This window comes from Grammomys surdaster, unplaced genomic scaffold (genome assembly GCF_004785775.1).
Source record: "Grammomys surdaster isolate TR1022 unplaced genomic scaffold, NIH_TR_1.0 174, whole genome shotgun sequence".
Classification (NCBI taxonomy): Eukaryota; Metazoa; Chordata; class Mammalia; order Rodentia; family Muridae; genus Grammomys; species Grammomys surdaster.
This window is the reverse complement of record NW_021604622.1, coordinates 2,336,840-2,357,599: the sequence shown is the minus strand read 5'-3', so window position 1 is coordinate 2,357,599 and position 20,760 is coordinate 2,336,840. Positions and strand designations below refer to the sequence as shown.

The 20,760-nt window shown below is 39.7% G+C and overlaps 2 protein-coding genes across 4 annotated transcripts in view; both read right to left on the bottom strand.

Annotated features, from left to right (window-relative positions):
* The window catches only part of Fyb1 (FYN binding protein 1), a 131,014-nt gene extending 123,944 nt beyond the window's left edge, over positions 1–7,070 (bottom strand). Inside the window, exon 1 of one of the 3 annotated variants that reach the window (XM_028767677.1) lies at positions 6,992–7,070. Coding sequence is in view for 1 of the 3 variants with exons in the window: in XM_028767676.1 (XP_028623509.1) it covers positions 4,254–4,256 (3 nt within the window). In the remaining 2 variants the exon portion in view is untranslated. Of the gene's footprint in view, positions 1–4,253; positions 4,359–6,991 lie in introns of those variants that run through there. The other 2 variants (XM_028767676.1, XM_028767675.1) reach the window with 2 other exon arrangements.
* A 6,335-nt stretch (positions 7,071–13,405) lies between these two features.
* Positions 13,406–20,760, bottom strand: part of C9 (complement C9) — a 47,844-nt gene continuing 40,489 nt past the window's right edge. Inside the window, exons 9-11 of the mRNA XM_028767553.1 lie at positions 19,449–19,627; positions 14,415–14,643; positions 13,406–13,727 (exon numbers count right to left, since the gene is read on the bottom strand). Coding sequence (XP_028623386.1) covers positions 14,422–14,643; positions 19,449–19,627 — 401 coding nt within the window. The 3' untranslated portion in view covers positions 13,406–13,727; positions 14,415–14,421. The remainder of the gene's footprint in view (positions 13,728–14,414; positions 14,644–19,448; positions 19,628–20,760) is intronic.

Here is a 20,760-nt window from a genome sequence, read left to right as displayed (position 1 = left end):
TCTCTCTCTCTCTCTCTCTCTCTCTCTCTCTCTCTCTCTCTCTCTCTTTCTTTCTTTCTTTCTTTCAGTTGCAGCAGGAAGATAATCAGAAGTGCAAATTCTCAGGCCCCACTCTTACCTTTCCTGGGGATCTTGAGGTACACTGGTCTGAGAACCAATCAGTGAACGGAAACTTTGGGAAAAAGACCCCATCTGTGCTGTTCACATGTTGTCTGCTGGGCTAGCAGAGCCCAGATGTGGAGAAATGGCCTAGCAAATCTTTGATGGGTGGATGAGCGCTAACACACCTCAAGCATGTTTCATGTGTTAAAGTTCATGTGTAGACAGAGGCAAAATGTGAAGAGCAAAACATGCCAAGGACCCCAATTACAAGCTTTACTTCATTTCTCAAACTTTTCAAAATTTATGCATAAAATATCTTTCTGCATACTTATGAGCACTTGAAAAACACTATACATTACTGGAATAGCTCATTCTCTGTTTTCCAGTACGCTTTATAAATTGGATTCCCTAAAAGTACTTCTCATGTGAAAAGGTTATTATTATCCTATTATTTCTGTTTAGAACAGTAAAATTACCTATTCTGTGCAAGGCCAGATGTTAGATATTCACTGCCTTCATCCTTTCCGTCTTAAATTCCAGAATATTATGAGGGACAACATCAGAGACCATTTAGGCTAGATCTGTAGCTTTACAGAGCTGCTCTAGAGGATTTGGGTCGAGATCCCTTATGAAGAAATGAGGAAACTGAGCCTGGATCCCAGCGCCTGTTGCTCAGTGGGGCGTGAGCTCAGCACAACAGTGAGTCTGTAGAGGTCAGCCATCTGGAAATCTCATATGTTCACCCTCCTAGCACAAAGTACTTATGTGCTTTATCCACAAATCGCTCAGTTTCTTTACCGGTAAGTAGTCGAGAGTGACAATAGAAGGCATATTTTCCCAGGAACCACTTGGGTTATCATATGTGGTAAGACAGCAGACAGCTTGGGGGAGGGGAGGGATGAGGATGGGGGTACTTAATCAGTTCATCTCTGCCTTGAATTCTGGGGGCAAAAGAAAACAAAGCCAGGGACCTGCCCTTTCAGTATCCCATCCCAGGAACACCTGAAATACTTTCCTAGAGTTCGTACTCTGAAAACAGAATGTTTCATGGCAGTCATGACAGAAGCAGGTGTGGCTACTGATTTCTTGTTTGGGTAAGAAGGATTACCTTTGTGAAGAACTCCCTGCAACTCCAAGAGACAGTCCTGGGCTTTTATTTCTCATGCAATTGCTTTCTAGAATGTTACAAAATCTAGAAAGACCCAGGCTTTGAGAACAGACAGACTTGTGTTCAGATCCTAATTCCAATATTTAATAGCTGTATTACATACCAGTAACCCACTTCTTCTAACTAGGCCCCACCTCCTGAAGGTACCACAACTGCCCAGAACCACTCCATGAGTCCTAGCCTGGAAGATTTGAATATGGGAGGCATTTTCAGTCTAACTCGTCTTACTGCCAGTAAGCATTTTATAGCTAAGTGCACTAAGTCTCAGAAAGAGAGTAGATAACCTGAAGGAGGTAAGGCCTAGCCGGAGGAAGTGGGTTACTGGTGTGTGTGGGTAGGTCTTATGGGTTATACACCAGCCCCAATTCCAGCCAGAGCGCTTTTGCTTCCTGCTCTACTGAGATATAAGCAACAGCCTCACACCTCTGTTGTCAGGGACAAGAGCTGGTCCTACCATCAAACCTTCTCTACCATAATGGGCTACATCTCCTTAAACGATGATCCAAAAATAAGGCCTACTCCCCTTAAGCTGTTTCTTAGCACAGCGACAAGGACAACAACTAATGCAGGCAGCTGGCATCTCTAAGAGTTATTACACAATTTAATAACCGTGTCTCTGGCTGACTAGTGTTAACTGCCAACGTCACTCCTTCTTGGGATTCTGGAGTGTCTCTATCTTCTTTGGAAAGTATGTATTGGAGATTAGAAGGAAAGCATCCAGCTCTCCTTAGTATCTGGCATGTGTCTGTGCCTTGATAGCTGCTTTATAATTGCACTTTTCTGTGCTCATCAGCACAGTAGGAAAATTGCTTCCAGTGCCAGCATCACTAGATGGAGAAACAAACCTGGAGCTTAAGAGGCTTATGAAAAAGCATAAGAGTGGAAAGTAAAGTTAACCTATTAGGACTGGTAAATACAGATATATCTATCTATATCAATCTGTATATATGATGGTATCTTTCAAGGAGAAAGTTAGAGTCTTCCTGTTATAGTCTGTCAAAGATAATGCTGGGGAGAGATAAAGTATGATCTTGATAATCTACAGACAGGTGTGCGTATGTACAAAGGTATGCATACACATACCACGTGCCTACTTTTGGACGGATGTTACTTATGCTGCTCTCAAAAGGCAAACTTTAGATCTTCAAGAAGAGAATTAGTATTGGGAGTCTTAATTAAATGTGTTGGGTTCTTTTGCCATTTTGTCATTTTATGATAATTTTGTCAATGGAAAATCACCAGTGCTATGATGATCTTCCCTATACCACAGTAAGGAAAAAGGGGAAATGAAATAAACTAACTGAAATGTCTAATTGTCCTATCCTAGAGGAAGAGAGAGGGAAATAGAAATAAGACAAAAAAAATCCCAGAAATCCCCAATCTTATGAAAATGATTAAGATAAATTATTGATACCACATAATTGTTTAAAATGTTCCATTACTAAAATATCCATCACTAAAAATGACATTGTAACTTAGACGCTAGCCAAGTTACTTTAAATTAAAATACAACGAGCAATAGCTTTATTTGTTATAATAACACAGAAAATTATGCTTGTAAAATACGTATTTAGACTGATGAAATTCTAGAAGAATAGATACAAATTTACAGACTGTCCCTTTGGACTATAGAGTTCTTTATTGTTTCATTTTTATAGATCTATATTTCCAAGAAGCTCTTGAGGTAAGATGTGTCACTTCTACAGTAAGAAAATAGCAGTTCTGATGAAAGAGTTGGTCAGTTACATTTCTTTTCTTCTCCCTAATTGTCACATTGTTGTTTCCCTTTAGAAATCCATACACTGTAAGTCTCTGTAAACTGTAGTTCTCTCCTTTAATTTTGAGAGAAGTATCAGTAACTAAGTTAAACTGTTTCTAAGAATCCTGGACCCCAAAGGCTCAGTGCGAGGAGACCGCAGGATTGGTGACACTTCAGATAGAGCTGGAAGAGCTGTGTGCCTCCATTTCTTCAGCTGCTGTGCACTCCCCTCCCCTATGACTCTGCAACTCTCCCCTGTCTCTCTTCCTGCTCACTCTTTCCTCCGGCGCAGAGTTATATTCTCTGACTTCTACACTTTCTTAATCCTGCCTCAAACAGTTCTGGAGGAGCCCTTTGCTTTCTTCCATTACACCAAACTGTGGGCATTGTAGTCTCAGATGCTGTCTTCTCAGTGGACATCACCAAAGGAAGTGACTGTCTCTCTGTATCAAGAGAAGGGCTGGGACATTCCCAGTCCTTGGTGGGTGGTGGGTGGCATGCAGAGACAGTTATGAGATTAAAAAATATGGTTTTCTTCCTGAATCAGGGAGCAAAATCTCACACAGTTCAGGGGAGTTAATTCTTCATAGGTAAATGGTGCAAAAACTGTGGAGCAGAACGTTAGTGTAGCTCGGTGACATTATAGGTTAAGCTAGTTTTTGTGGTACACCTGGGAACCCATTCACTGTTTTAATGTGCTCCAAATAATGACTTTCAATTAACTTTGGGAACACAGCCTGTTCCTAAGGTTTGGGTTACTTGAGCTTTGTTTTCTTTGCTTAATTATAATAGTAGAATGCATTTTCAAACAAAATAACTCCTTTTCCAAAACCACATGCTGTCAAACCTTCAGAAGCAAAGCTGCCCAACACACATCACTGGAATCTTTGTTGGAGACCTAAAGTGCTCACCCCAGGAACCATAACTATGGCACTACTCTGTCACACAACCCTGTTTAGTGTCAAAGACAAAAAATTCAACTTTTCTCTCTGTGAGGCAGATACTTTCCTCCCTTCTTACAGCTAGACTCTGAAAAGGGAACTTCCAAAGCCTCGATCTCAAAAGGGGCAGAATAGACACAGCAGCTTCCTCAACACAAGGACAGCAGTGGGCAAGTGCCAACTCCAGAGGCAGTGAGAACTTGGGCATGAGCCCCCTCTTCCCCAGTACAGAAGATCAGCGTATTTGCCTGGAGATCAGAGAGTCATAAAATCCGTGACTTACCATGTTTATTGGAAAGAGCCGATACGCCTTGCACTCTGTGACCCTGCAGATGCTGTGACTCCCGGCAGTGAATGTGCAAGTTAGCTGTGAAGAGCCTACTTCCTTTTCTGAGCAGTGTGGTCTAACCAGCCTTCACACATTGATATGGAAGGGCCCTATTTGCATTTTATCTCAGTCCAGGAACATTGTATGACTGGCCTTGTTTCTTTTTGTTATAGTTGATAACACAAGAGAAGGGATAGATGAAGCTTTGAGGTCTGAAAGATTAATGCCAAATTGAAAAATTATCTGAATACTAAATTTCCAGTGTTATTAATCTGATTTTATTTAAAAGCTTCTATTTTGGGATATATGTGAATGCAAATATTGGATAATTATCTGACTATATCTATATATCTATGTATCTATGTATCTATCTATCATCTATCTATCTATATCTATCTATCTATCTATCTATCTATCTATCTATCTATCTATCTATCTATGTATCTATCTATCTGTCTGTCTGCCTATCTGTCTATCTATCTATCATTATATATCTCTATCAATCATCCATCTATCCATATCTATCAATCTTTTATCCATCTAGCCATCTATCCATCCATCCACGAAGGACCCACACTAAAATGTTAGTAGTGATCGGTTTGATTAGAGGTACAATGAATATTCTTGTTTTGTTCTACACTCTTGATTTCCAAGGTTTCAAACCCAAATACATACTACTTGAGCAAAAAATAACTATAAAATTTAAAAAAAGGATCCTTAGCATTTAATGGACAACTCTAATATATTAGAACCCATGCCCTGGAATTTAAGTGGCACACATATTCATTAAGATTCTCGAAGAATGCCATTCATTTCATTCAGAAAACGCAGTGAATGTGAAGCGAAGTGACCTGTTTGCTAATTGTGGAGCATTGTTAGTGCCAACTGCTTCCATTGCTCACACTGCTAAATTGATATATTCTGAACTAGATATAGTTCACGGGATTTTATTTCATTCGCAGACCTCATGCTCCCCAATCAGCCACTCTAAATATATCCTAATATGAATTTAGCTCATATATTTTGAGTGTAGAATTTGCTATTAAGGTGAGTTTAAGGTCAAAGGTCATTTTTGGTTCAGCAGCATGGAAAACCAGCTGAATCCTGAGCTCTGGGCTGCAGGGTTCTAGCTCTTCTGTTAGATTCTAGGATGTTTATTTAGCACAGGGTGACCAAGTTTCTGAACTGGACACAGAGCTAACTTTAGTCACTATCGTGTCCAACAAAAAGGGAAAGAGCCTTAAAGAGAAAATATGTTCCCCATTTCTTTCTTAAAATGAAAATCTTTCTAAGAACCAGTGATTAGAAACAGAGATAGCATCATTGTTGAAGCAAGGGAGCAAGGCATGACTGAGAAGCTACGCCAAGGGATAGAATGGAGTCTGGCGATTACCCTACCATCTTTAGGCATTATAAAGAGGGGTGGAGCTCAAGGTGTAGTCCTAACCTAGGAGAGTCATCAGCAACTGGTCTCTGATATCCAATAAACAACTCATGAATTTGGGAGAATGCTCAGGACAAAGTAGAGTTATGGAAAGCAGGCTTGTAGACACGACACGCTTGGATGCAGAGGCATTGGGATGGAACCATCAGAAATAATCTGTTGGAGTGGAGATTATTACAGTGCAGGTACTGGTTGGAGTTGAAAACAGTAGTCCACAGCTAGGCTGTACACCAGACTCAAGCAGGAAGTTTTTAAAATATACCACTATGCAAACTTCACCTCAGCCTCTAACTAGGCTCTCTTGGGTTGAAACCTGAACATCAGGACTTGTTTAAATTTCCCAAGTGAGTCCAAAGCTTTTGGAGGAATTTTCACCACGAGCTATAGGATATCTTATTCTTAGCCCACCATCCCCTTCATAGCCCAAACTGAATAAAACTTATATGGTAATCAGGAATTTAGCAATCACTTATTAAACATTTAGCCAGTGAGACAAGCACTTCAGTTATGTGCTTTCCATTTGAACCTGTGCTTATCTCTAAATGCAGGCTGAGGTCCGTTTCTGTTGCTACTGAAGTTTTAAGACACCTTGGCTAAGTCAGGAAAGGCAAAGGGTTGTATTTCCCAACTCTAAAAATCTAATATGTTTCTATTTTTATTTTTTGGAACTTTAGGAGATAGGTGAAGCATCCTAGCTTGCAATGATGAGAAACACAGGGACCATATTTCCTGTGAAGTTAGATCCATCAGACCCTGATTGACATGGTAAGGCAGGAAACACAGGAAAGCACTACAGATGTGTGCCATCTTCAAAATGGCGATCATCTTCAAAAGGCAAAGTTGCATTTTGAAACCATAAAGTTGCATTTCAGCTTGGGTTCTAAAAGCTCCCTTCTCCTGGCAGGGAGGAGTCACTCAGGGGATGCAAAGTGTTGATAATTCTTCAAACCATGGGATACATGCTCCCTTTTCCGATTTGCATTGCAGGAAATATTTTTTTCTCAAGCAAAGGAGAAATGAGCCTGCGGCTCCCGTGATCGCTATAGTAACCACATGGAAATGGCGAGACCTAGGCATACTGGGCTGTGAAAAGAAACCAACTGAGTGTAAAAGAAAAAAAAAGTCAGTTTACAAGTAGAGGAAGGGGAAGCAGTGACAACATTTAAGAAACACTAGTGATTATGTTTTCAAAACACGCTTAACGTTCCATCAATTATATCATCAAAGGAGCATGGTGCACAACACTTACAGGCCTGGATGGAAGATCTGAGAGGGGAGAGAGAGCATAGAACGGCGGGTGTCACCTCCTCCTGGAAGTCTCCTCGGATATCCCCCTCCCTTTCTCCGGATTCTTGCTGCTATGCCTCAGATGATACTTTTTCAGTGTATTTCTTTTATGGTTCTCCAATGACGTCACATGGGTTGGCTTAAGCTACCCACCAGATTCTCACCTCCTTCAGCGAGAATTAATCTTCACACTTCTCCCTAACCCCACCCCCAGATCACGAATTAGTTTCTTAAAAAGACCTGTTTGGGCTCATAGGTTCTTTTTTGAATCTGATTAAGAGAGCATATGGCTTTGTATGTTAATACTGTATGCGTATGCCACCCCACAAAGCCCATTGTGGGAGATTGCTCAGCTGAAACAGAACCATCCACTGAGAGGGTTGTACTGCTGCTCTGTGATGCGGAATCAAAATCAGGCTTGGTTAGTGACCTGACTCCCCACCCTCACTCTCACCCCCACCCCACCAGCAAGGTCAGCTAAAACCCTTATTGTATAAGCTTGTGTCTTTTGATTGACACACATTTGGACTGTGCCAGCAAAGGGCAACTCAGAGTCCGGAAGCAGATTCATAGGAGTTCAAGGATATCTAAGGCTATTGCTTGGCCAGATATGGAACAGCTAGGAACAGGGAAAGCCAGAAGAGGTGTGGTTAAGGAAGTTGAGTAAGGAAGAGTGGGCACTTCCTTAATTAGGCCTATTCTCTTTTACTTTTTGTTTTTAAAACATGAGTCTGTTTTTTGTTGTTGTTTTCCCCTTTCTCTCTATGTTTTAGGAAAGCAAATTGTATTTTAGACCATCAAGAATCTGGGAACTGGAGACATAGCTGAGCAGGTAAAAGTGACTTGCTTTTTCAGAGGACCTGAGATTGGTTTCCAGCACCCACGGAAGGTGACTTACACACCTATAACTAGACCTCCAGGGGAATCTGGAACATTTGACCTCCACAGACACTTACATCTATGTGCACCCACATGTATGTGGGCACACACACACACACACACAAACACACACACAAACACATATTTATAGTTGAAAATAATCAAAATAAAGCTGTTCAGGTGCTGGATAGATGGCTCAGCAGTGGAGGGCAGTTGATCTGGTATCCTCTTCTGATCACCCAGGGCATCCAGCAGGCATGCAGTATGCAGACTTACATGCAGACAAAACACTTATGTGCATAACATTAAAAAATAAGTCTAAAAGCATCTAAAAAAACCTCACGGATCTAGAAGAAAGAATTTTATTGGCTTTCAGCGACAAATGAACTCACCCTTTGGTCAAAGAAGTGTTCTTAATATGTTTCAATTGGAAGAGAAAGTTATGTTTAACTGCAGAAGGGCAAGGAACAGCTGTTCCTCCTGTGTGAACCCAGGTGACTGTTTACTAAGCAGGAGTATGGAAAAACAATCCAGATTCTAAACAGACTTTTATCATCCCAACTGACACGGTCAGCAAAAAGACAAAGGCCATTAGTTTCTTAAAAGGACCTGTTTGGGCTCATAGGTTCTCTTTTGAATCCCATATTCTGTGGTTTTGCTGTTGGGTTTCTAACTCATGCCTTACCCTTTCCTTGGGTATTTGGGGACTTGAATCTCTGTGAGTCTGTTGTGTCCTTTGTTTCTTACTTCTTGGATCCCAGTGTCTTAAAAATATTTTATTACTTTATGAGTATGACAGTTTTGTCTGCATTCATGTCCATGTACCATGTGTGGTCAATGCCCACAGAATGCAGAAAAGGGCATTGAAACCCTATACCTGGAGTTACAAATACGTGTGAGCTGCCATGTGAGTGCAAGGAATCCAACCCAGTTCCCTGGATAGGAAGACAGTGTTCTTAGTTACTAAGCCACTTCTCTATCTGCAGCACTAATGCATTCTTATGGGTAGTTCTGGAAGTCCATGTCACAAAAACAAAGCAAAGTGGTAATGTACTGACATATGCTACAGCAGAGAGGAACTTTGACGCATTATGCTAAGTGAAATAAGCCACACACAAAAGAACAAATGTTCTGTTGTCCCATTCACAGGTGATGCCTACCTAACATAGGCAAATTCCTAGAAACAGAAAATAGAAGAGTGGAAACCAGAATGAAGAGGAGTCATTGCTTAACAGGTTCAGGGCTTCCATTTGAGTTGAAAACAAACAAACAAACAAACAAACAAAAAACAAACAAACAAACAAACAAAAAAGTTCACAGATGTTGAATATTGGTGTAAATGTACTTAATGCCATTGAACTGAACACTTACAAATACTTAAAATAAATAAAAAAAATTGTTACTTCATATCGAAAATCTTTTTGTTTTTAGACAAAAATCTCTGGATGTAATCCAAGCTGCCCTCAAATGTGTGTTCCCTCTTTCTATCATCTTTCTTAGGACTGCAGACATGTGTCACCCTGCACAGTCAAAAGAGTAAACTGAATGCTATCTGTATTTGGCCATGATAATATTTTTAAAACAAACAAAAACATACAAACAACTATTTGTTATGAACACTTGCTTGCACCAAATCTATGAACCTAATGAGACCTAATCCTGACTGTGAAGGGACTGGGAAGCGGGGCTGCTGGGAGATGGTGAGGTCGTGAGAGCAGAGTCTTTGTGAGATGGAGGAGAAGCATCACTAATGGGGCTGAGGAAGCTTACTTCCTCCTTCCTTCGTCTGAGGACACAGTGGGAAGAGGCCATCTGTGAGGTACAGCTTGCTTTCACCGGGCTGTGGGATCTGCTGGTATCTCCATCTTGTCATAAACCTCTACACAGGCAAGAAACACATCTCTGTTGCTGTAAGCTATTGTTTAACATTTGTTGTTATAGTAGACAAAAGAGACTAAGACAGTCTTTAAAGCAACAACAACAACAACAACAACAACAACAAATGTCACCAAACCTGTTGTCTAGAGCAAAGTTCCTAAGGTGTTCTGACATGTGCTATTTATCCCAATTTTCAGATTTGAATCTTCTCATTTGTCTAATGTTACAGATGCTGCATTTATAAGGATTTTGACCAATAGCCTTGCATGATGACAATTGTAATCGTTACTGTAGGCTATACTGTACTCTATGAGGTGCGAAGTTCTTAAGTGCGTGACCTCAGTGAATTTGCACATCAGTTCTATGAAGGATGTATTATTATCCCTGAGCATATTTAGGGTTTAGACATATTCAGTAACTTGTCCATTGTTAAACAGCCACACTTTTGTTTTCTCTTAGAGCATGTTACTGTTCTTAGCATGATAATATATATATGGTATAAGATTGGGGTGGAAGGAAAAGGAGAGGGAGAAGTGGAGAGGTGTTAACTCTTCTGTGAATTATGTGCAAATGGAAAAAATTTTATTAAAAAATTTAAACATGTGTTTGACCCAACATTTTAGGATCTCTCTCATAAGTAACTGTTTAGGACACACTCAGGAGCTGCTGTTGTTGGGTTCCCTGTAGTTAAATGGCTGTGGGGGAAAGACAACAGTGTGAGATTGGGTGAGGATATTTTCCCAAATCCATATATATATGTATGATATATATATGATAGATATATAATGAAAGTCAACAGGCTTCTTTTAATTGTCAGTGATAAGAGATGAATAAGCAGCCCATGTGTGAAAAGGGCAATGTGTAACAACCCAGAAGGTTCTGGCCCTTCTTCAGCCTACCAGGACCCAGGAAACACGGTTACTCATCTAATTTTCTGAGTCCTTTTGATAATAGTCTCTTTCGATAGTTGTTCAATGTGAGAGCTTCTAATGTGCAGTATGAAGTTCAGAGGGCGATTATCCTCATATATATCCCAGAATGATGGATGGTGTACCTCTTCCGAGGGCACATGGGATGAGGCAGCCACACTGGACAAAGGTACACCCCGTTTTTTCCAAACAGACAAGTACATAGAGTGCCTCTTGCTGGTCATTACCACCTTTCCTATCTAGGTGTCCTCTCTCCCTTAGAGTTAGAGACTTTCTGCTTTGCACTGATTGCTGTTGGGTTGTATATGATGATGTCTCAAGAGTGCACCCTGCTGGAAAAGTACTTTGCCAGACAGACAGTCCACATTTGAATGTGAAGTTAGAGGGCTGAACCACCAATTAGGAACCTGGGGGTGAGTGTGTAGCTCAGCAGCAGGGTACTTGCTGAGTATATGAGAGCTCTAGGGGAGAGGGGGGGGAGGAGAGTAAAAGATAGATATATATAGATATATATATATATATATATATATATATATATAGAGAGAGAGAGAGAGAGAGAGAGAGAGAGAGAAGAAGGAGGAGGAGGAGGAGGAGGAGGAAGAGGAGGAAGCACCACAGGAATGGGTTATGACTATGGTTGTGGCTATGGCTATGACTGTGACTAGAATGTAGTGTCTTAGACCATCTCCATGGTTACCATCCATCCCTTTCTGCACTATGATAAATGAGTAAGCCAACATTAGGAGGTCTGATCAAGTTTCTGTTCTTTTCTGTTTGACATTTGAGAGCTTGTTAGGAGGCTCTACCAGGGGAGTGCAGCTCCTCTTACCGTTGTCTAAGGACCAGTCTTCCTCTATTTGGGGAAGGTTGGCCTCCTTGTTCTTTTCAGCCAAGCTTCAGTGGGACACACATGGAACAGTGAGGGAGGAGAGAGACACTATCCCCCCCACCCCTCAACCCCCACCCCTCACTCCCAGCCAGCCCAGTAGCTGAATCAACTCTGGCAGTTAGTGGAGTGGCAGATGTGACAGACAGATCATCCTCACATTCTCTAATTGACATTTGCAACTCAGAATCATGAAAAGAATTCTTAAGAGTTACTCTAGTTTTGCCTGCCTCTCCAGAGACTTCCCTATCAAAATCTCTCAACAATGGATTAAGAAGAGAGTTCAGAATTTATGTGTACTCAACAATTCTTTCTGGTTAATTTGGTGTTTGGGTACAAAAAAATATGGGATTTCCTTTGAGCTCACTGGACAAATTTAAGTCCCAAGAAGTCAGTATTTTGAGTACTGTCTCACAACAAGCTTAACAATCTGTATTCCAACCCATCTCATAGCCAGCAACATTTTTGTTTTCTGTTAAAAGTCTTGAAAAGTAATTCACCTTTGAAATTATTTGCCTGTGAATAATTTATGTACTCAGTAAGCACACTCATTTTGGAGAATTATTTGTGAACTGAAAGACATCTAAATTTAGAGACGCATGAAGTACTTAATCATAAGAACAGCATTGAAATTGGCATGCTATGTGACACTGATGTTTAACTATACAATAGCTAATTTTGAGTTTGCATTTTCCTTTTAGTATTTTGAACCTCCCCCCATTTCTTTATTCTCTTCTTTTCTATCTCCCTCTGTCTCCTCTTTCTGTCTACTCTCTCTCTGCTTCCATTACTTTTCCTTTCTTTTAGAACTTTTCAATAAACCAAAAGTTCTCAAGGCCGGGGGTGGGCGTGGGGGATTGCTCAGCATATAAAAAGGCAAAGGAGCCTCTGGAGTCTACTAACAGCTAGACACCTGCCTGGAGTCTCTACAACCCCAGAGCTCTTATGGAGAAATGGGCTCAGAGACAGAAGACTCCCTTGAAACTCAAGGAACAGCTAGTCTGCTGTGTGCAATTGAACACAAATCAGAGCAACAGCAAATGACCCTGTCTTAGGTGGAATGCAAAGACCAGCACCAAGGTTGTTTCCAGCCCTCTACTTGTGTGTGTATGTGTTTGTGTGTGTGTGTGTGTTCACATGCATGTTTAATTTCTCTCTTCCACTCTCCTTTCCTCTCTCCACCACTCTCCCTTTCTGTCTCTTTGTTTCTGTCTCTCTCTGTCTCTTTCTCCCTCTCCCTCTCCTTCTCTCTATCTCTCTGTCTCTGTCTCTCGGTCTCTTTCTCCTTCTCCCTCTCTCTATCTCTCTCTGTGTTTCTATCTCTCTGTCTCTGTCTCTCTCTGTCTCTCTCTGTCTCTCTGTCTCTCTCTGTCTCTCTTTCTGTCTCTGTCTCTCTCTCTGTCTCTCTGTCTCTCTCTCTCTCTCTCTCTCTCTCTCTCTCACACACACACACACACACACACACACACACACACACACACACACAGAGCTAGAGTTTGTGCAAAACAGAGGTCACTTCACAAGATTTAACCTAACCTAAATTTTTGGTATACATACTGCAGCCCTTCCTAGCAGACACTTAGAGTTAAGCTGGACATCAAAGCCTAACACGAGCAGAGCCCTGTGCATGTGGTAGGTGTTCGGCATCTGCCAAATGAGCGCATGCACATATAAATGAACAAGCAAATGAAACAACTACGTAAATAGAGCTAAATTACATGGTACAGACTTGGTAATGGGACTGGTGGAATATATTAATCATACAAAGCAGCTTGGCAATTACTTAAAGCCTTTTAGCACAACATTCTGTTTTTAATTTAATTTTGTTTTATTATCGAGAGACTGGCATTGCCTGTGGGAAAAGGCAGTCCTGGCATATCTCACTGCTGACTCTTCATTAAGGAATAAAAAATGGAAGCATTATAGGCATTAAAGAGAGGAGAAAGGCACAGTAGACCTAAAACAGAGACGACATCAGAGGTTGGTAGGATTTCCATGAAGCAAGCTGCTTTCCACTTGGCAGTGAGGATTCGCTCCAGGGTAGGATGCTAAGCTGGAAAGTCCTGGGATTTTATTTTTTTGTCCTTTTTTCCCCCTTCCATGTAAACCAGGGTTTGCTTTGTTTCCTATAGAAAACAAAAGGATGTCAAATCTTAACGTCGAATAGGACTTCAACTTTGAGTGCATAAACTCACGAATATGTCCTTTCCTTTTCATCTGTTATGATGAAGTCCAGTGTCCAGGCAGCCGGGCTACAGTGACATTTCAGACATAAAGGTGAAGCACATTTTTAAACTAGGAGATGTTGTTCATGTCCTGTTGGGAAGGTCAAGGTAATGTATAGTGCAATAACCAAGGGAAAGTGATAGGAAATGCTTAAGCAGAGAATTAATTCCTAGGGAAATTAGTAAAGCTTTCACTAGAGATGCTAATTGACTTGAGTTCAGGATGAAACATCTGTATCCTGCCTATAAATTACAATAACCAGGAGACTAAAAGAAGAAAGGAAAGAAAGGAAGGAAGCAACACAAGCACAAAAGAAAGGGAGAGTAATATAGTAACTACAATTTGATATCTCTTTATATCTATCTATCTATCTATCTATCTATCTATCTATCTATCTATCATGTATCAAAGAGCACATGAGGGCTAATTTGTTATCATTCACTACTCAATAGATAGTAATACATCTAGACTAGATGTGATATAGCATGGGAGTTTGTTAAAAAGTAATTAAAGAGCTCGTTTTCATATTAACTAACCATGAGATGGGTATTCTTGTCCTTAGTAATATCAAAACACATTCATCTCACCTGAAGGCTATCTTAGTTTACTGATTTCGCAGGCGAGCCCCTTGAATGTGATTGGGCAAGAGCACAGGCACTGTCCATCCAGAAGCATTGCTGTACCTCCGTTTTGACATGGGTGGCACTTTTTAGCACTGAATTCATCCATATAATCTTCAATAGCTTTTTCCAAATTTTGTTTCTTTATGTGTGCATCTTTTATTTTTACAGGAACAAGATTATATATAGGGGACAGCTGTAAGAAAGAAAATATTCAATCTCATGTCATTTTTCTGCAAAAGAACTTGTAAAACACCCTTCACTCAATCACTGACAACACTAATTCATTGGTTGGGGGTATTGCTTTGACCTTTGAGGTTTCTCTAGTGATGAAAAGTAGTCCTGATGCATGCTATCATGGAGGTTATGTTTGAAAGTAAAAAGAATGAGAGAGGACACATGTTATCAACCATATCATTAAGCAAGTAAGAAGCCTGAGGTGGAAGAAGCAATACTTTGCAAGACTTTGAAGGGAGAATGGGCTCACATCCAGAATATGTCAAGAACTACTAAGGCATACCAATTGTCTACTAACATGGTTTTGGTTACATAGTATCCTAACTCCTATTTCAGCTCTGTTCTATTTATTTAGAAGAAAGAAACCTTTTCCCAACTCTGCCACCTTGGCACGAAAAGGGTAAGCATGTGGTAGAGTTATTTTGGATTTTGAGAAAAGATATTTATCATGTTTTGCCTTCAAAAGAAAGCCAAGGCCAGATAATCTAAGATACAGGAATAGAGGCCGTGGAGGAAACAGTTCAGATAAAATTATCTGAACAGTGTTCAAAGAGATAACGATGAAGGACATGGTGCAGTGGCAGTTTCAAAGAAGCCTAAATCCTGGCATCAAAACTACCACAGGCAGACAGAGGAAAGTTCCCGTGTAGCCCCTCAAGCCTTTCTTCATGCCCCATCTTTTATCACCAAGTTTGTCGTCCATTAAGTAAAAAGAGGTTTTGTGTTTTTCTCCTATACTCACTAGCTCTCTTCTCATTGTAGATACATGTAAGTGGACACAGTTTATCATGAAACTTGCTAAAATACCAAGCTTAATATTAATCACATTAATATCTCTTCCAGACAGCCAAAATAATTAGCAATGTGTACCAAACGTGGTCTCATAATAGAGTGAGAATTACCTTTTGCCTTTATACAAGAGAGTGAGACCCAGTGTTCACTCTACCATTATGGCTATAGCCTGCACAGCGCTAACATCTGGCTCATAAAGGCACTGGCTGTCAGTGACATCCAGTGCATGTCTGATAAGACTTGTGCAGCAGAACAAAGTGGTAGATCTGTTCAACACTCATTCTTACCTCCTAGCATTCGAGAAAGCCTGAATGTAGATTACTCAAAGGTAAGAGTGGTAGAGGGGAGTGGGAAAGTAAAAAAGGAAAGCCGAGGACAGAAAAGCTGAGGGGCAAAAGGGATACCCAGGGAATACAATTCAAGCCAGAGCACATCCATTTGCACCAGGTGTGCCACAAATGTGGTAACATCTTCTAGTTCACTGAATAACACACAATGGAATTTATCCATCCCAGGGATATGAGAAATCCAGGAGAATCGAAGTGAGATTAAGGACTAATATTTCCCATGAGTTCCCATAAAGGGAACATTGTATTACATAACATCCTTTTAGAAAATGAAGCAGACTTACATAATCGCGTTTCTTATAATGGCCAAACAGAACCTTACAGGAAGCCAGTGTATTAGATTACAGCTATACTCATCTAGCTGCTGTTGCTTTGGCAGAAGTTGTAAGCTTCGTATCTCTCTAGTAATCTGTAATAGATGTAGTTTCTCTCTGCTGACATTTTAAGGATTTGATTGTAACAGTGGATACAAGGGGAATAAAAAAAAAAAAACCAAAGTTCAGCTAGTCTGTGGAGACGATCTGTAGAATATTTGTGTCAGGTTACAAACAAGTTGAAATTACAATTAACATCTTTCTGAAAGTCGAAGATTATGACAAAAGTAAATATGGAGAAAACAGGCCAGCCTACATCCTCTGTGTGGAGAGAGGCTAAGAGCTAGATATTGGGATATCGGAAGCTCTATTTAGTATAGTACCACTATCGTCACTATAGTATAGGAAAAAATATCTATCACTATCATCATAATCATCAGTTGTTTTACTTAGTATAATGTGACTTCCTGGTTGTTCTTCCAAGATGAATCTGGCAACCTAAGTATGTAGATCACGGATTGATTATTTTGCTGCAGAGGATTAAATACAATTTAATGGTTTAAGGTAGTAGGGAGAGAGGCTGTAGAGTTTAATATGATTATGTAGAAAGATAATTATTTTGGTATTAAGAGCATCTCTAGTGCTTGACATGTTGTCTACAGACAAAAGAATACCCCTCCTTTCCTAAAGGATAACTACTGATCACAGACAGTAATTACCTGCTGAAATTAGTATTCAATCATTCAAAGTTCCACTTCCATAAGATTTATAAGAGCAAAACTCCTTAGAATCTATTTCAAGGTCAAACTTGATGTGTGCATGTATGTGTGTGTGTGTGTGTGCTCATGCACGTGTGTGTGTGTGTGTATGTGTCTATATGTGTGTGTGTGTGTGTGTGTGTGTGTGTGTGTGTATGTGTTTTCTGGCACCAGGATGTTGCGGATAGGTCCATAGGTTCTTGTCTATGCTAGGCAAGTGCTCTACCATTGAGATGTATCTGAAGACCCATTTTTTATCTTTGAGGCAAGATCTCATTAGGTTGCCCAGACTGACCTTAAACTTGTCATTCTTCTACATCATCCTAATGAATAGACGGGATTACAGGTAGATGTTACCGTACTGTGCTTGAAGGTCAAATTTAATTGTATTTCATTTCTCCTTGGGGATTTAAAAAAATACCCAGGGAAATTCAACAACAACAACAAAATATAACAATTTCTCCTTTTCTAAATGTTCTCTGTAAGAAGATATATTTACAAAGCGGTGCTAGGGACAATACAGCTGCCATTTATTTAGGTGGGACATTGATGTGAATTAAGTAGGGCTTTCAATTTGTGGAGGAGGAAACTTAGATGACTAGTGTGGACAGAATCTTTACTAATCTGAAGATCTGAATGGTAAACAGGATACACTACATGCCGGACCTAGCCAGAAGCACTGTGTTAACTGAGCTGATGAGTATCTTTGAATATTCTAGTAAGTACAGTGGGGACATTTCAGTAGAGCCTTTATTCCTGCAGATAGGAATTGTCAGCTCTAAAATATGCTGTACTGTTTACAACCATCCAGAGACCAGCCTTGGATCCCTTTGTAAAGGGCAGACTGAACTTGGTTTACAGAGCTGAGAGAACAAGCCAGCTTGACTGTCATCTGCTGAGTCTTCAATTCTTTCCTTACTTAAAATCTTCTGGCTAAAATTTTATTCACTGAATCCATGATAGCGGATTGAAATAAAATTTATATTTAACAAATGGGCTTCTTTTGATTTTATTTTCTTATAAAGCCAATTTTTTCACTTTTCATTGTGTCTAATTAGGGGAAAATGACTTTTTTATTGTTGCTGTTGTTCTAGATGAATTCATGAATTCATGCTTATACCATCAGTCTGTCTGTCTGTCTATTATCTCTTAACTGTCTATATCATCTATCTTCCTTCCTTCTTCCCTCCCTCCCTTCTTTCCTTCCTTCTTTCCTTCCTCCTCCCACCTTTATTTTCAATTTTAAGACGGAGTTTCTCTGAGGTGAGTAGATGGACCTTGACCTTGAAGTCCGCCTACCTGAGCCTTCCAAGCAGCTAGAGTTACACTCTGAGCTACCACACCTTATGTGAAGCTATGTGTGCACCTCTACTAAAGACTTTGGTTCTGTAACAGAAATTGGTTGCGATTTTCAGCTTCTGAGTTCTTCGGTGCTGTAAATGAGATAGTTTGAGTGGCTCTCATTAACTCTTTAAAGACCGTAAAATAGAATGAAGAAGTAAAATTCTTCAAAAACAAGTACTACCAAAAATTGTCAGCAATTGTAAAATGTAATCAAACTGACATTGTAAACAAAGATAAATTTTACAGGAAATGAGAAACCATAAGGCACACATGGAAAGTTGAAAGCTATAAAAGCAAGTAAAAAACTATTTTCTAATAATACTGGTGTGGGGGAGACATTTTTTAATAAGTGGAAAGATACAGCCGAATAGCAACAGTATTTACATCTTTACAATAGTAACATATCCCCCCTCCCTTCAAGAGGAAGAAGGTTGCAGACTATCAGGATTTCGATAGTCTGCAACCTTCTTGCAGGAGGTAGGTCTGGGGATTCACATCGGTATCCCTAGCACTTGGAAGGCTAAGGCAGGATTTCTGAGAGTTCAAGACAAGCCAGGCTATAGAGTTGGACCCAGCTTCATAAACAGAATCAAAACATAAAATCAGAAAAGGAGCATGTTTGTAATTTCAGCTACTCAAAAGGCTGAGGCAGGAGGATCACTGAAGTTCAGGAATTTGAGCTCAACTGGAAAATAAGAAAGAGAGAAGGAGGGGATTGATTCTCTGACCACAGAATTATTCATCTTTGGTTTTATGTTTGTCATAGCATTATGAACACTTCATGACTCTTAGATTAGTCACGATACCTGGGTGGGAGGTGATACATGATACCCAGAGAAGACAAGGGGAGCCAAAGGCTGACTGAAGATAACTATCCATTTTTGGTGACTGTTTTGTGCCAACCTGTGCTATAGACTATGAATGATCTTAATAAATCCTCAAGAATACATGGAGAGCTGCAGAATTTAATGTTGTAGAAATCAGAAATGGCTCTTACCCAGGGAATAACAGACAGCAGCAGGAATTTAGCCAAGTTGTTTGACTCTGCCCTATGTCTTTCCTTTCTGCTGTTCTTTCCGTGGAAGCCACATGAAGGCATCAGAATACAGATATCTGTCTTATAAAGGCAACTGTTATCTGAACCTACTGGGATGTGTAGTAAGAAAAGGACAGGATCTTATGTGTTAAGACATAAGAATCATTCCTTACCTTTTGACTAATGAGAGCTGGAGCGTCATCCAAGGACGAGGCCCAATTGATGAAGTCAGTCACATCAATCGTCTTGGCTCCTCTGAGAAGCTTCTCCTTCAGGAGAATTGCTTGCTTCCTGGTCCCTCCTCTTATGAGTGAAATAACATCATCTATGATGTTATCACTGGAGATGTTTACTAGAATAACAAGAAGAACGTGAAGAAAGAAGCACTTGCAACTATGTGGTCTTATTCAGATAGTATTTGATAAATGTGCATTAATGTCTTTTTAGGATAGCTTATTGTAAATATTTAATTTATTATTTATTATTATAAACATTACTCACATAAATCTCTCCAGAATCTATGAGGGCATTTTCCCCCTCAATAGTCAATTGTAGATTTCTGTCATCTTTCTTTTGAAAAATAACAGTGGTACAATTGATCTAGATAGATTGGTAACTTATATCTCATTATATAAATATAAGCACATATAGAGAAATTAACATGACTTTGGGTGTATTCTATATATATTTGAATTTTTTTTCTTCATAATTTTATTGTGTGTAGCATGCTTTAAGTTATCTTGGTATTATAGAAATATTAGTGTGTAAATGTATATAAAAGTAAACTTGTTTCTACTCCCAAATCCTATTCCCCTTTATTTGTTTCTCTCTAAACTAAAACACTTTAAACACTTCTAGAACTTTTGGAGTCATGAAGTTTTAGAACTGAAGAAGAATCACAAGACAATTTTTGTGTATCTTTTGTCATTGGTGCAAATGAGAAATTGGAGATGATTTGGTGGAGTGACTAGCCTAAGGTCATGCAAATAACCTAATGGTGTAAGATGGTGATTCCCTTTGTTAGTGTCAATTATATTCACAAGGAGATATGCTTTAAACGATGGTTTTCTTCTCTATAGTTTTCATCTCTTTAAAGATGAATCCGAAGCATTTTTATTTAAAATAAAAAGTTTAATAAAATATTTTAAATAGAAATAATTTTAAGTATTTCTAATTAGGGGAAGATGTGATGGTTCCAGCCCACCTTCATGCCTATAAATTTGCTAAACATTAACAAGAGAAGGTTATACTTTAACGAAGACATCTAGAGTTCCCAAAAAGGATGTTGCACTGCTTGGGTGCTGAGGAAAGGTTAGCTAATGAAGCCAAGTTGAAAGTAATTCTGGGACAATGACTTAGATCTTGTTCTCAGTACTTGACACAAGAGTCTATATTAGCCCATTTCAAACCTTGTGAAAAAAAGTTAAGGAGAAAAAGAAACTGGTCAACAACACACTTTTCCACCCCTAGTTCTCTGTCATTGCC